Source organism: Hyperoodon ampullatus (assembly GCF_949752795.1).
Source record: "Hyperoodon ampullatus genome assembly, chromosome: 17".
NCBI lineage: Eukaryota > Metazoa > Chordata > Mammalia > Artiodactyla > Ziphiidae > Hyperoodon > Hyperoodon ampullatus.
This window is the reverse complement of record NC_136930.1, coordinates 69769362-69781513: the sequence shown is the minus strand read 5'-3', so window position 1 is coordinate 69781513 and position 12152 is coordinate 69769362. Positions and strand designations below refer to the sequence as shown.

General features: G+C 48.4%; 1 protein-coding gene across 1 annotated transcript in view; it reads right to left on the bottom strand.

Moving 5' to 3' along the window:
* Positions 1-12152, bottom strand: part of TG (thyroglobulin) — a gene marked incomplete at both ends in the record, with an annotated part of 239988 nt that overhangs the window by 133509 nt on the left and 94327 nt on the right. The window contains 2 exons of the mRNA XM_079722325.1: positions 4684-4746; positions 11932-12075. Coding sequence (XP_079578451.1) covers positions 4684-4746; positions 11932-12075 — 207 coding nt within the window. The remainder of the gene's footprint in view (positions 1-4683; positions 4747-11931; positions 12076-12152) is intronic.

The following is a 12152-nucleotide window of genomic DNA, read 5'->3' as shown; positions in this document are numbered from 1 at the left end:
CATTTTTTAGGATCACACGACTCTGTCTCCAGCTTAGTGGAAAACATTTGCAGAAAAGATCAACTGAATTCTATCAACCCTTTGGCACAGCTGTGAAAAGCCAGAGGCAAAGCAGACAAAAGTGATTGACTACAAATCGCAGGTCCCAAAAAAGACTGCTGGTGTGGCCACTTCTATCTCCATATACCCAGTGACAGCTTTGTTGCTGTCACTGAGCTCCAGGCTGGTGAAGCTGAGCAGGGCAAACTTTCACCAGGCGTCCCTCTCAGCCATGCCTCACACCCTCTCAAATGCAGCCTCACCCACAGCCTCGATCTGCTGGTAGCAACCTGTGATCACAGTCAAGGGCTGGGGCATTTTTTAAAGGGTATTTTGAAGTTCCTCAGGTGACAGGAGCTTAGAGTACAGGTATAATTTTTTAAAGACTCACATCTGTGTTTTCCTCTCGCTTGCAATCTAAATACTCTAAATAATCTAAATTTGTTTCAATGGCACCTCTAAGAGAAGAGCTTCTGAAATAGTGGATGACAAGCAAAACGTCAACTCTCCTGGGAATTAGCCCTTGGAAGACCTCCCCTACCCCATTTGGCCTGCAGGAGGGGGCAGAGAGTGGTCATCCTACAGACAGGGTCCAACATCTGAAAAGACATCTCATGCTAACCTGAGCATTGCTCTGGACTGGTTGTCATGGGTCTTTTAAGAAGCAATGGACATTTTCTCTTATGAAGAAATAGCACCTTTACTGTTTTGCCTGTTTAAAAAAGCATACAGTGTTTCCCTAAAGAGCGTAAAACGGCACTCTATATACAGATGACGCAAATGTCCTCATTCTCTCAAAGCCTAGCTTGTCAGGCACCAGTGCATCCCCACACAGCCCAAAGGGAGAGCGTCTGAGTCATTTTAAAGCTCATTATGGAACTGCTTAAAACCCTTCAAGGATTTGTGGTACCCAAGGCGCTCGAATGCTTGGCCCCAGTGCCCTGTCCAGCCTCCCTCCTGGCCCTGCAGTCCTGAGCTACCTGTATTTCCCTGCCTGTGCCGTGCTCATGCAGGCCCCGGGATTCTGTCCACGCACTGCCCTCTGCCCAGGATGCCCCCTTCCCCCTCCTGGCCATCTGACAAATGCACGCTGGCCTTTATGGCACAGACTGGCCATGATGTGCCTGGGTGCTTTCACTAACTGTCTGCGGTGAATTTGGGGGGAGCCTTCCCTAGGCTCCCACTGCCACTGGAAGTGGCTTCACTTTGGTAAGTGGCTCATCTCCTTAAATTCTTCCTTCCTGTGCCTTTCTCCTGATTAGTAGGTGGGATCCTCTCTTTGCAATCAAGACCTCCAGCACAGCACAACGCCTTTCCTGGAACGTAAGTGACACTTCAGAATCCATTTTCCATAATAGATATTCACCGAATTGAACTAAATTGAAGTGAAAGAGGATCTGTTTTGCCATAACACGTTTCTCTGTTCATGCCCACCCTAGCGCTCCCAAGAGATCTTGCCAAGGTCTAGTTCCAAACCCAGTACGAAGTCCCACACCGGCTCCACGTTCAAGCTACAGCATTTCTCTACTGATCATCTTCCGCCTCTCCCACTGACAGCCCTAGGTCCACCACCCTGAACCCTTTCCAATGTCTGAATGCCTCAGGCTGTTTTGTGGCCCTGGGCCTTTGCACGTTCACTCTCTTTGGAAAGACTTTCTGAAACACCCATTTGACAAACTCCTGCTGTCTTTGAACCCACCCGTTAATGTGTCTGAAGTCTTCTCTGGAGCAACATAAACCAAGCGTTTAGAGTGTATGTACCCAAGACAGGCCCCTGAGATTTCACAAGTCACCTTTGGCTTCACCATCCCCATGGAGCAATCAGCTCATCAGAATCCCATTTTCAAAGAGGCTTTGAATGGGCAGCTTATACACACAATCTCATAAAAGAAACAAGGCCAAGACTTTAGGTCTCCCGACAAGTCTGGGGCTGGGAAGTCCATCTCTGTCACCCTTTCCAGAAGCTCAAACCAAATATTTTCATCTAACTTTGAGGGGGGCCAGGCAGGCACATGTGGGTTCCAATCCCAGCTTGAACATGTAACCTAACAGAGCTTCAGTCTCCTTATTTGAAAAATAGACCTTGTTATCATCCAACTGTCTTCTGAGCATTAAGTGATTTATGAACTGCTTGGTATTTAATAAATATTTCCTTTTCTCCCCGAATAAAAAGTGCATAAAGCTGAGGGTTTTACTTATGCTTGGTATATACATGCAAGTGTGAGCACACACGCACGCACACAATCCATGTCACAATCACATAGACATACTAACACCCTGAAGGCAGGATGATGTCCTCTCTCTGACTCACATCAAAGGAACATGCTCAAACTCTTCATGCCGACTTGGAAGCTCTAAGCACACATGGAATGTCGGCCCCCCATCTCTCCTGCTTTCAAATCACACTCGTCAAAGGCACATTTGAAAGTACCGTGACATCTCATGCCGCCTTCAAAACATCTACTCAGCTCCATAGACTTTGTGTGTGTGTGAAGGGAGATGTGGAATTCTACACCTTTTCTTTCTTTTGTTAGTAACTCAAGTCTCAGTAATACAAATTTTAGCAGAAACAGACTGGAAGCACTGTAAAATCACCTGAAGATGTTTATGCATTGATCTATTCCTATTTAATATATGCATTTGACGTTAGGTACGGAAGTTTTCTTTATCCGTAAATTTAATAAATGATATTTTTCGTGATCATACTTAAGGATTCTAAGCACATGATGGGAAAAAAACCACTTTGAGGGAATTCCCTGGTGCCGCAGTGGCTAAGAACCCGCCTGCTAATGCAGGGGACACGGGTTCAATCCCTGGTCTGGGAAGATCCCACATGCGGAGCAACTAAGCCCATGTGTCACAACTACTGAGCCTGCGCTCTAAAGCCCGTGAGCCACAACTACAGAAGCCCACCTAGAGTCTGTGTTCTGCAACAAGAGAAGCCACTGCAATGAGAAGCCCGCGCACCGCAATGAAGAGGAGCCCCCGCTTGTCGCCACTGGAGAAAGCCTGTGCATAGCAATGAAGACCCAACACAGCCAAAAATAAATAAATAAAATAAATAAATTTATTAAAAAAACAAACAAAAAAAGAAACCACTTTGATTCACTGCTAGTAAGTCTGCAACTACAAACAAGTGTTTGGGACTAATTTGGCAATATAGATCTAGAGTCAAAAAATCTAGAGTTTTCAAACCCAGTAATTCTGCTTTGGAGAGTCTGCCCCCAGGAAATAATCTCAACATCGGAAAGAGCTTTATATACCAAGGTATCCTTGTGGTATTTTCGTAATAGTGAAGAGTCAAAAACAATCAAATGCCCAGAAATAGAGGAATGAGTTAGTGAACGACAGTGCGTCGACCTAGTAGGATAATGTGACAACCGTGGTTGATCACTGTACTGTCTTTGTTTCTCCATCACCAGATTGGGAGCATTTTAAGGGGAAGAACATAGACAGATGAAAGAAAGAATGAATGAATGAATATACACATGCATACATGAATGGTTTAGACATATATAACCATTTGGAAATATACACATGATGCAATATTAGGTAAAAACAAGACACATAACATTGTAGCAAGATTACAACTACTTTTCCATACAGAAAAGTCTAAGGAGATTAGGAAATAAACTGATGTATGAACTGACATGGAGTAACTTCTAAATAATTCTGTGATTTTTCCTTCTGTATTTCAGCATTGTTTGAATTTTCTGTAATTAACAAATAGGAAAATAGGACCTGCCCCTTGAGGTTGGTGTGAAGGTCAAATGTCTTAGATGTGAAGTCTTTAAGTGCTTAGACATCGATATTCTGTACAGAATGCTCAGGAAAAAAAATACACACAAAGTCAGCTCTTTTAACTGAGGGAAGGAAGTGACAACATGGTTGAGGACATTTATACTCTCAGCCCAGCCTTGATGACAAATGATTCTCTCCTACATGAGCTACATGTTGTCCCTTCAGCCAGGACCATAACGACAGACATCTAGTGCCCCTCAGACGTCATGTCACAGGACAGGAATGATGAGAGCCCCTCATTCCTGACTAAGGGGAAGCAGAAGAGGGACATGCAGCGAAACCCATGCTGCCCTGCCTGGTCCCCCGGCGACCACCGCCCCGCACTTCCTGCTGCCAGACAGGGTGTGTGCGGTGGGGACGGTGCCATGGGCAGAAGGAGATGGCAGCCTCAGCCCAGGTGGTGCTCCTGGGATCAGGGCCAGTGCCTGGCCTCAGATGTCACCGTGCTGCACGGGGCACTGACGGCTCGGGGCCTTGACTCCTCTGCACATGGTTCCCAAACACTACTCTTCCTGACACGGCCCCGGGGTTGTGCAGGCCTAGTCATTACACAATAGGGTGCAACAAACCTTAGAATGAAAATCAGGAGGACTGGGCTCCCACCCCACCCTGCTTCCAGTTGGATGCATTCTTTGGCTGGCGTTTAAATTGCTGTGAGTCGGTGTCCTCATCTATAAAATGCATGTGGGTGCTGGCATTTGCCCTCTCTATGCATGTGTGAATTGAGAGGGGCTTGAGTTCATGGATGTGAGAGGGTCGTGGGAGCTATAAACTGTGGGACAAAAGCAAGGAGAAAGATGAGGCCGCATCACATTGGAGAAATTAAGAAGACAATGAACTTACCGTTCTCTGTGAGGGGAGGCAAAGCCACCGAAGGGCAAAAACTGGAAGCACCATTTTGAGCAACTGAAAAGAAGACAAAGGCAGCCCTTTAGCTCTTTTTTACCCTTTTGATCATTGAGTCCTGAAAGGCAGGAATAGAGGTCCAACTTGGTGACAGAAAAGTCAAACTTGGAAGGCAGACAGTGGGCCCACGGTGCCCGGCACCACTCCCACGTGGTCAGAACGGCTAGGCTGTGCTGAAGGGACGTCCTGACATCTCAGGGGCTTAAACCAACCTGGCACCACACGCTCACTGCAGCTGGGCTGCTTTATCTGCTCTGTGTCACCCTCCCTCAAGGCCCAGGCCGGGGAGGCGCCATCAAGCCCCTGCCTCACAGACGCTGCGGCAGGAGACCTCACTCCTGCTCTCACAGCTTCACCGACGAGTGACACACAGCACTCGTCATCTTCACATGGCTTTCCAAAGCCAGCAGTGAAGAAGTGCAGACCTACCATGTTCCAGAGAGTGAGCACCCAGAGGCACACAGTGAACAAGTGAAACCCCCACCACCGTGGCTTAACTGACTCACTCAAGGAGGGCACTTAGCCTGTCTGGGCCTCAGTTTCCACATCTGTACACTGGGGATGACACAACATATGCTGAGAATGGCTGTAGGCATGACAAGAGGTAGTGTAGGGCCAGGCACAGGGTGAGAGCTCACTAGACGGCAGCTATTCACCGCATGGCAGGTGGGCGGAGCCTGGACTAGGAGGGCAGACAGACCTGGGCTCGAACCTCCACATGCCTCTTAGAAGCAGGGCAAATGGACAAGTAATCTGGTTTCTTCTGTACCCAGTTTTGGTGTTGGCACATGAGGATGATGTCCGAATTAAATGAGAAACCATGCAGACCTAGTAGGTGACCCGTGAGTGCTCATTATCCCCTTCCCCTTCCTCTTCCCTTACTGAACAAATCAAAATCGTCACAGCCTCAGCATCCTTTTCTTCCAGTGGCCCAAACTAGGAGTGCTGTCAGGTCGTCTCCCTCTCTGAGCTATGGTGTAGCATGGCCAGGGGTCAAGGGTCATGGGTGGGGCCCACAGTCAAGGGTCAGCAACCCAGGGTGAGACTGTGTGACCTTGAGCAAGTTGCTTCACCTCCCTGTCCTCAGTTTCCTTGTCTGTAAAATGGGGGTAATGACAGTACCTCTCTCAGGGTTCTGAGGCTTAGATGAGTTGTTGTATGTAAACCTTTGGGCATACAGTCAGCACTCGGTAAATGCCGGCCACTATTCACTCATAATATCGCCCTTTCACAGTGACACACCCTTGTCCTTGACTCTTGGCCTTGTCTGCCTCCATGAAAAGCCTCGAGTCAGAGTCATGCTCTATTCTGGTCCCCAAAGTCCCGGTTTGGGTTCCCTCCCATCCCATCCCCTCCGCCGCCTTCCTCACTTTGGTCAGACATGCCACGACCCAGCCTCCCTGAGTTCTCGAGCCCCCAGCTGTCGTGTGTCTCTCCTGCTTGACTCCATCTGCCTAGAAGCACCTGCTCCCGGTCATCCTTCTATGGCCCTGGTTCCCAGCCTTTGGCAGACATTGGAATCCCCTGGAGGGCTTGATGACACACACCACGTTGGAGCCATCCCCAGACTTTCTGGTTCAGCAGGTGTGGGCTGGGGCCTGAGATCCGGCATTTCTAACAAGTTCCCAGGTGATGCTGACCCTGCTGGTCCAGGGGCTCACTCTGAGGGCCGCTGAGCTAAGGCTCCTGTCACCCTACATGCTGTGAGCTCCTCCCACAAAACTCAGAATGACTCAGAACCACCCACCACGCCCTACAGCGCCCAGGGGGCCAGCTTGTTTATTTAAATGTCCATCTTTGCTTTCTCAGAGCAAAGACCCCGAGAGTCAGTGCAATCTTCAGAAAACAATCTGATGAATCTACATCGAGGGCATTCAGATGCCCACACCCTTGGACCCCGTAATTCTGCTTCTGGAAATCTATCTGGAAATTCAAAGCAAGCTCGGTTTGCAAAGGAAACATTTATACAGCACTAATGAAACACTGGAAACTGTATACGCCTCATGCTGTGAGAACGGTGAGGCGAGCTGCCGCACATCCGCAGGGAGAATCGCTATGTGCGCGTCTCAGCCAGGCGTTCACCACCTCGTTCTGCGGCTGCCGCTGCTCTGCTTACCCTTCCTCATCCTCCCTCAGTGTTTCCTGACGGGGGGCTGTCGGCCCTTTGGGTGGGACCTTCTTCACTGTACAGGAATAGCTGAGCCCTGAAAGTTCTCAGCTTCCCTGGGCCCCGGGGCACTGAGCCTCAGCCCCTGGGAGGGACTCCGTCCCTGGGGACGCCCCTACAGAGAATGATACTGTGCAACCTTGAGCAAGTTGCTCAGCTAATTCATGCTTGTTAAACAGATGGATGGTAACCCTTCTGCTTCCTCCCAGCTCTGCTTTCAGTGACATCAAGCTGGTGGCTTGAAATGGGCCGTGGCTGGAGTAGTTACACCACGGAAAGTGGCAACCGCTACAAAACTACAAATCAGGGCCTCCGCCACCCTCCCCAGTTGTAACACATTTGCCAGCACAGCAGAGAATGCGGGTAAGGATAGACTCAACCTCATCACGTTCTTTGGGGACCAAATAAGATGTTGCATGCGAAACACTAGCCTAGCCCCGGAGCCCACTCCGTGCTAAGTAAATGGCAGACACTCCTGAGGGGATGTGAGTGATGATGTGAAGAGCGGATTGCACAGTAAATTCTCCTACGTGTGGTGGTTTCTACGTGGGCTACAGAGGCATAATTAGAAGAGCTGGTCATTTCCTTTCCATTTCCCATATCTAAAATAGCTACAGGGTCCACGTACATTTGCTTAACAGAAGAACAAAGGAAGTGTGAGGCTTCGGTTGTTTTTTTTAGATGCCGCATTTGACTTTGTAAACAAACCAAAGACCCTGCCCCACTTGCAAGTCACGCACAGCTGCAGAGCGAGTGGCAGCCCAGTTCTCCTCTGAGAGCAGCAGGTACCAGTGCCCCAGAGGCCGCCCCCTCCAGGCAGCCCTGAGCTCTGGGGCAGCTGGACTGCAGAGCAGCCTACTTCCCCCGTACTCCCACCTTGGTTGCTAAGATACTTCCTCGTTGGGTCCTGCTGTCGGAAAGGGGCTGCCAACAGCCTCATTTGCATCCATAATTGCTTGGCCTGAGCCTCTCAGTTTGGTGCTCAGACCCATGCAAATTTCTGTTCTCTGTGGACAGCAGTCAGAAAGCACAAGGCTGCAGGCTCTCTGGGGGCCCCTCTGGGCGCTCCCTGCTCTAGGTTTGTGCCTCTCTCCTGGATCCTAGGACACTCAACTCCCACTTCTGATCTGAGAACACAGCCCGGTACCAGGGTTATGTTGCCCGTGTGCAGGTCTCTGCGGCCCCGGGGGCTGCAGGGCAGGACCACGGCCACCCCACCCACTATCCCTACGCAGCGGCCACTGCACCCTTCACCCAGCTCTCCTTTATCTACGCCCAGATTTTCCCCCAGAGTGGCTTTTGCATAATCCCTTATAGAACAAAATTTCTTGCTCCCCTTTTGTGCTTCAGAAGCCCCTGTGGGTCCCCCGCACCGTAACACAAGCCACAGGGCTGAGTAGTTCTCTGATACAGAGGGAATAATTACCTCCCGGGGAGGGGATAGGAGAGTACCAGCCCCACAGGCGTCGTAAGTGAATGCAGGGAGAGTGCTGGAGAGTTGTTTCTGACATTAGTAAGTGCTTGAGAGATGTTCATGTCTCTCACTTCTGCCTCTGCAGCCAGGCTAAGCGCTTTTGGGGAGGACTTTCTACCCCTGATGCTTCCACGGTGTTTGACACATAGTAGGAGCTCAACAAATAGCCCTTCCTTTCCCCTTCCTCAGTGTCGTTCTTCAGAAACAGGACCTGTGTTACCCTCTTTGGGTCTGGCTCTCAGCCTGCAGTCAAATCGGGGGTCTGTGCTCATCACTCAACGGAGATGCCAGTACACTAAATGACCAAACCATGGATGTGAAGGGAGGGCAAAGCCTATTAACGGAAATTCTTTGCAAGAATTCCTTTTCAAAAAATCCGTGTCTCCTGTGCTGACGGAGAGGTTATCCTTCAAGGCTCAGGTCCCTCTCTGTGCAGGCTTCTCTGGCCCTGCAGGGGCCCTACTTCCTACTATTGTGTGTGATTGTCTAATACAAAGATAAGGATGTGGGGAAAGTAACGATGATGTCAGCTTGCCTGTTGGGACTTTCCAACGTCACACTAGGGTAGTTTTGTCTACTACAGAAAACAGAATACACGACCATCTAAGGTTCAGAATCCAGAAGATGAGTGTGTTTTGGCTCAAAATATATCACAAATCAGAAGGTGGTTTTGCACTAGGTCAATGTGACCCAGCGGAGAGAATGGTCTAATTTATCAAACCAGTTTCCCTGAGTAAGGTTCCTTTTCTCTGCCTGGGTCTTAGGAGGAGATAATCCATCAAGTCTTAAGACTTACCCCACCACCCGCCTTGGGTGGTGAAGACGACTTAAGGGAAGAAGACTGACCAGTGAGGACCTAGTTCATCTCTGATGGACAGTCATGGGTCACACCAGGTCACCAGAACCCCTGACAGCTGGCCCTCTTCCTCCCATTCTTCTGAAATGGAAAATTCAGAGCCACTCACACCAGAATGGCCATAAGCCATGTGCATCCCGAGCTGTTTTTCACCCAGGGGTCCGGAGAGACTGATGCCATTTTGGCATTTTTAGATTTTTCTCCCCACTCGCCCAAACACTGAAAGCAGGCAGCATGCAGGGTGGAAAGCTGCCTGCCTGGGCAGCTCCAGGCCAGCGGGCCAGAGCCTGCAGGAGGTGGTCCCTGAAACATAAAGGAGGGTGTAGGAGGCTTTCAGTAATGGATTTCCACCACTCTGAAGCAGAATTAATTTCTTGTTCACATGTTCCCACAGCACTTCATGCATATGACTGTTCCAGTACTGAGCCTGTGATGCTACAATTAATCCTACGTGCCCGCATCTTCTTCACTAGGATGTGAGCACCTAAGAAAAAAATGACTACGTCTTATTAACCCCACATTTCCTAGTACCCAGCACAGTGCATGACCCAGTATGGACACTCAGTAGAGTTTGAAAACTTCTAGATTTACAACATGAGCAATCCAGAGCTAGAACGGCTTATTTATTTACAGTCTGTAACTCCTCCATAAGTTGTGAGCGCCTGGAGGACAGGAATCATTTCTTATTCCAACTCAGCCATATGACATAGTGAATATGTCATATGGCTGAGTATAGCCATATAATATGGTTATATGGTTGGTTATTTGGACCCAGTTCTTTCTGACTAGGTCCAAAAATTCTGGGTCCAAACTCTGTCATTTACCTGCTATGTGTGACTTTGGGCAAGTGACTTAATCTCCCTGAACCTCAGCTAACGGTGGTTATGAGGATTAGGTGAGATAATACTTATAAAGTGCTTGGCATCCAGCCAGGCACACAGTAAGAGCCCAAGGATTAGAGGCTGGATTTGTAAAACCAGAGGACCCCAGGCATGGCTGACATTTGGTCAGTGTCTGTTGAATGAATTTGTAATTCCCTGCCCTGTAGTTCCTGGTCAGAACTCCTGAGTCCCCAGCCTGACCCCACAGAATATACGTTAGAAAAAGTCAGTGGTCTGTGCAGTCAGATAAAAAGAAACAGAACAGATGGAAAAAGTGGGGACAATAGCACCTTGGGTTCTTTTCCTTGCTAACTCCTGCCAAGATGTTGTAACCCTCTGATCTGATTCCCATATTTCTGAACAAATGAATTATTTCTTAGCTTCTTTTTATCCAATTCTTCCCTGAGCAATAGAAAGATGAAAAATGACATTTTCCAGCTTTTGGTGGGGTGAGGAGTTGGGAAGAGGTGTGGGAGGACAGCTGGGCAAGGAGGCATTGTGGGCTGAGAGTTCAGTTCTGAAGGCCCTAAATACCCAGAGCTGACATTGGATCTCCTGCGGGGCCACCGTCCTACACAGGCATTCACTCCCCTTCCTCTATATGGCACATCCCTCCCCCCTAAATAGAAACCCACTGAGGATGTTTCATCATACACTCCTGATGTTTTTCTTAAAACAATTCAAGATGTTAAAATAAAATAAAAATAATAAATAGAGTGAACTCAGATCAAGTCACAGGATGCTCAAAGTAGACATCAGCAAGGAAGATTTTTTTCAGCCTGGTAACAATCAACCCCAAAAGACTCTGCCTTGAAGCCACAGAATGTCTCAGGGATTAGTAGGCTCATGAACAAATGTCAAGGACCAGATTCCACCAAAAAGCCCCATCCCAAGCCTCTCGGGTTGGACATAGCTCTGGAACAAGAGGTCAACCTACTGCTGGTTTCGTTTATTAGTTTTATTTTTTCAATTTATTTGTCAACTGCTTGTTTGGTCAGTTGAGTTGAGCTGGGGGAAAACCATTCAGGCAATGTGTCCAGACAGTTTCACATACAGTCACTCATGCCATATGGGAGACCTGCCAGGAGGCAGCAGGTAAAGGGGAAGAGTGAAGTCTGGAGTCTTGAGAGCTGGGTTTGCGACCTGACTATGTTTCTTGATGGCTATGTGGTTTGGGTCAAATAACTTCCACTGTCTACACCATACTCTCCTCATCTTAAAATGGAGGAAATAATGTCTACTCTATGGAGGCATTGAGTAATACATTGTATAACCCGTGTAGAAGCTGCAGCACACATGTAGACACACAGTGGGCACATGAGGAATGTCAGTTCTCCTCACCTTTCCTGCTTTGGGCAAAGCATTGTGTTGGGTGATATGCAGAATGTGAAATCAAAGTTACAGACCTCTAAGCTTCCTCCAGGTCAGACATCCCATTACTCTCATTTCTAGGGCAAGGACCAGGCCAGGACCAGACTCTCTCCCTTAAATTTAAAGCTTGAATACAACCACCAAAACCATCTGGAGCAGACTGATGAAGACAGTGTCACACTGAAGAGGTTGTCCATTCACTCCTGCTGAATACAGCCATGGAGCTGAGACCTAGTTGGACATCTTTCCTTTGAGTCTACAAGCAGACTTCCAATACATTCCTTTTCTGCTTAAGTTAAATAGAATCTGTCTCTGTTGCTTGTACCCAGTGAATCCTGACTAATCTCCTCCCGGGGCCAAGGACATCATCCTAATATACAGTTGAGAAGCAGTCAACTAAAGAAGTCCATGTAGCTGTTCGGAGAATATCACTTACCAGGCTTCTGGTACCATCCGAAGGGATAAGTGCGGACCTCAGTGTCGGGAGAGCCACAGTCCAGAATGTGCCAGGCTCCTCCATTTTCCTCACTGCACATCTGAATTCCCAAGCTGTTCAGAGTTAGGCATGTCACCTCCCCTCCTGGAGCAAAAAATAACCAGGAGCAGGGAAATGATCATGACAGAAGATTCTAACGGAATGAGAGAAATTCTGCAAAC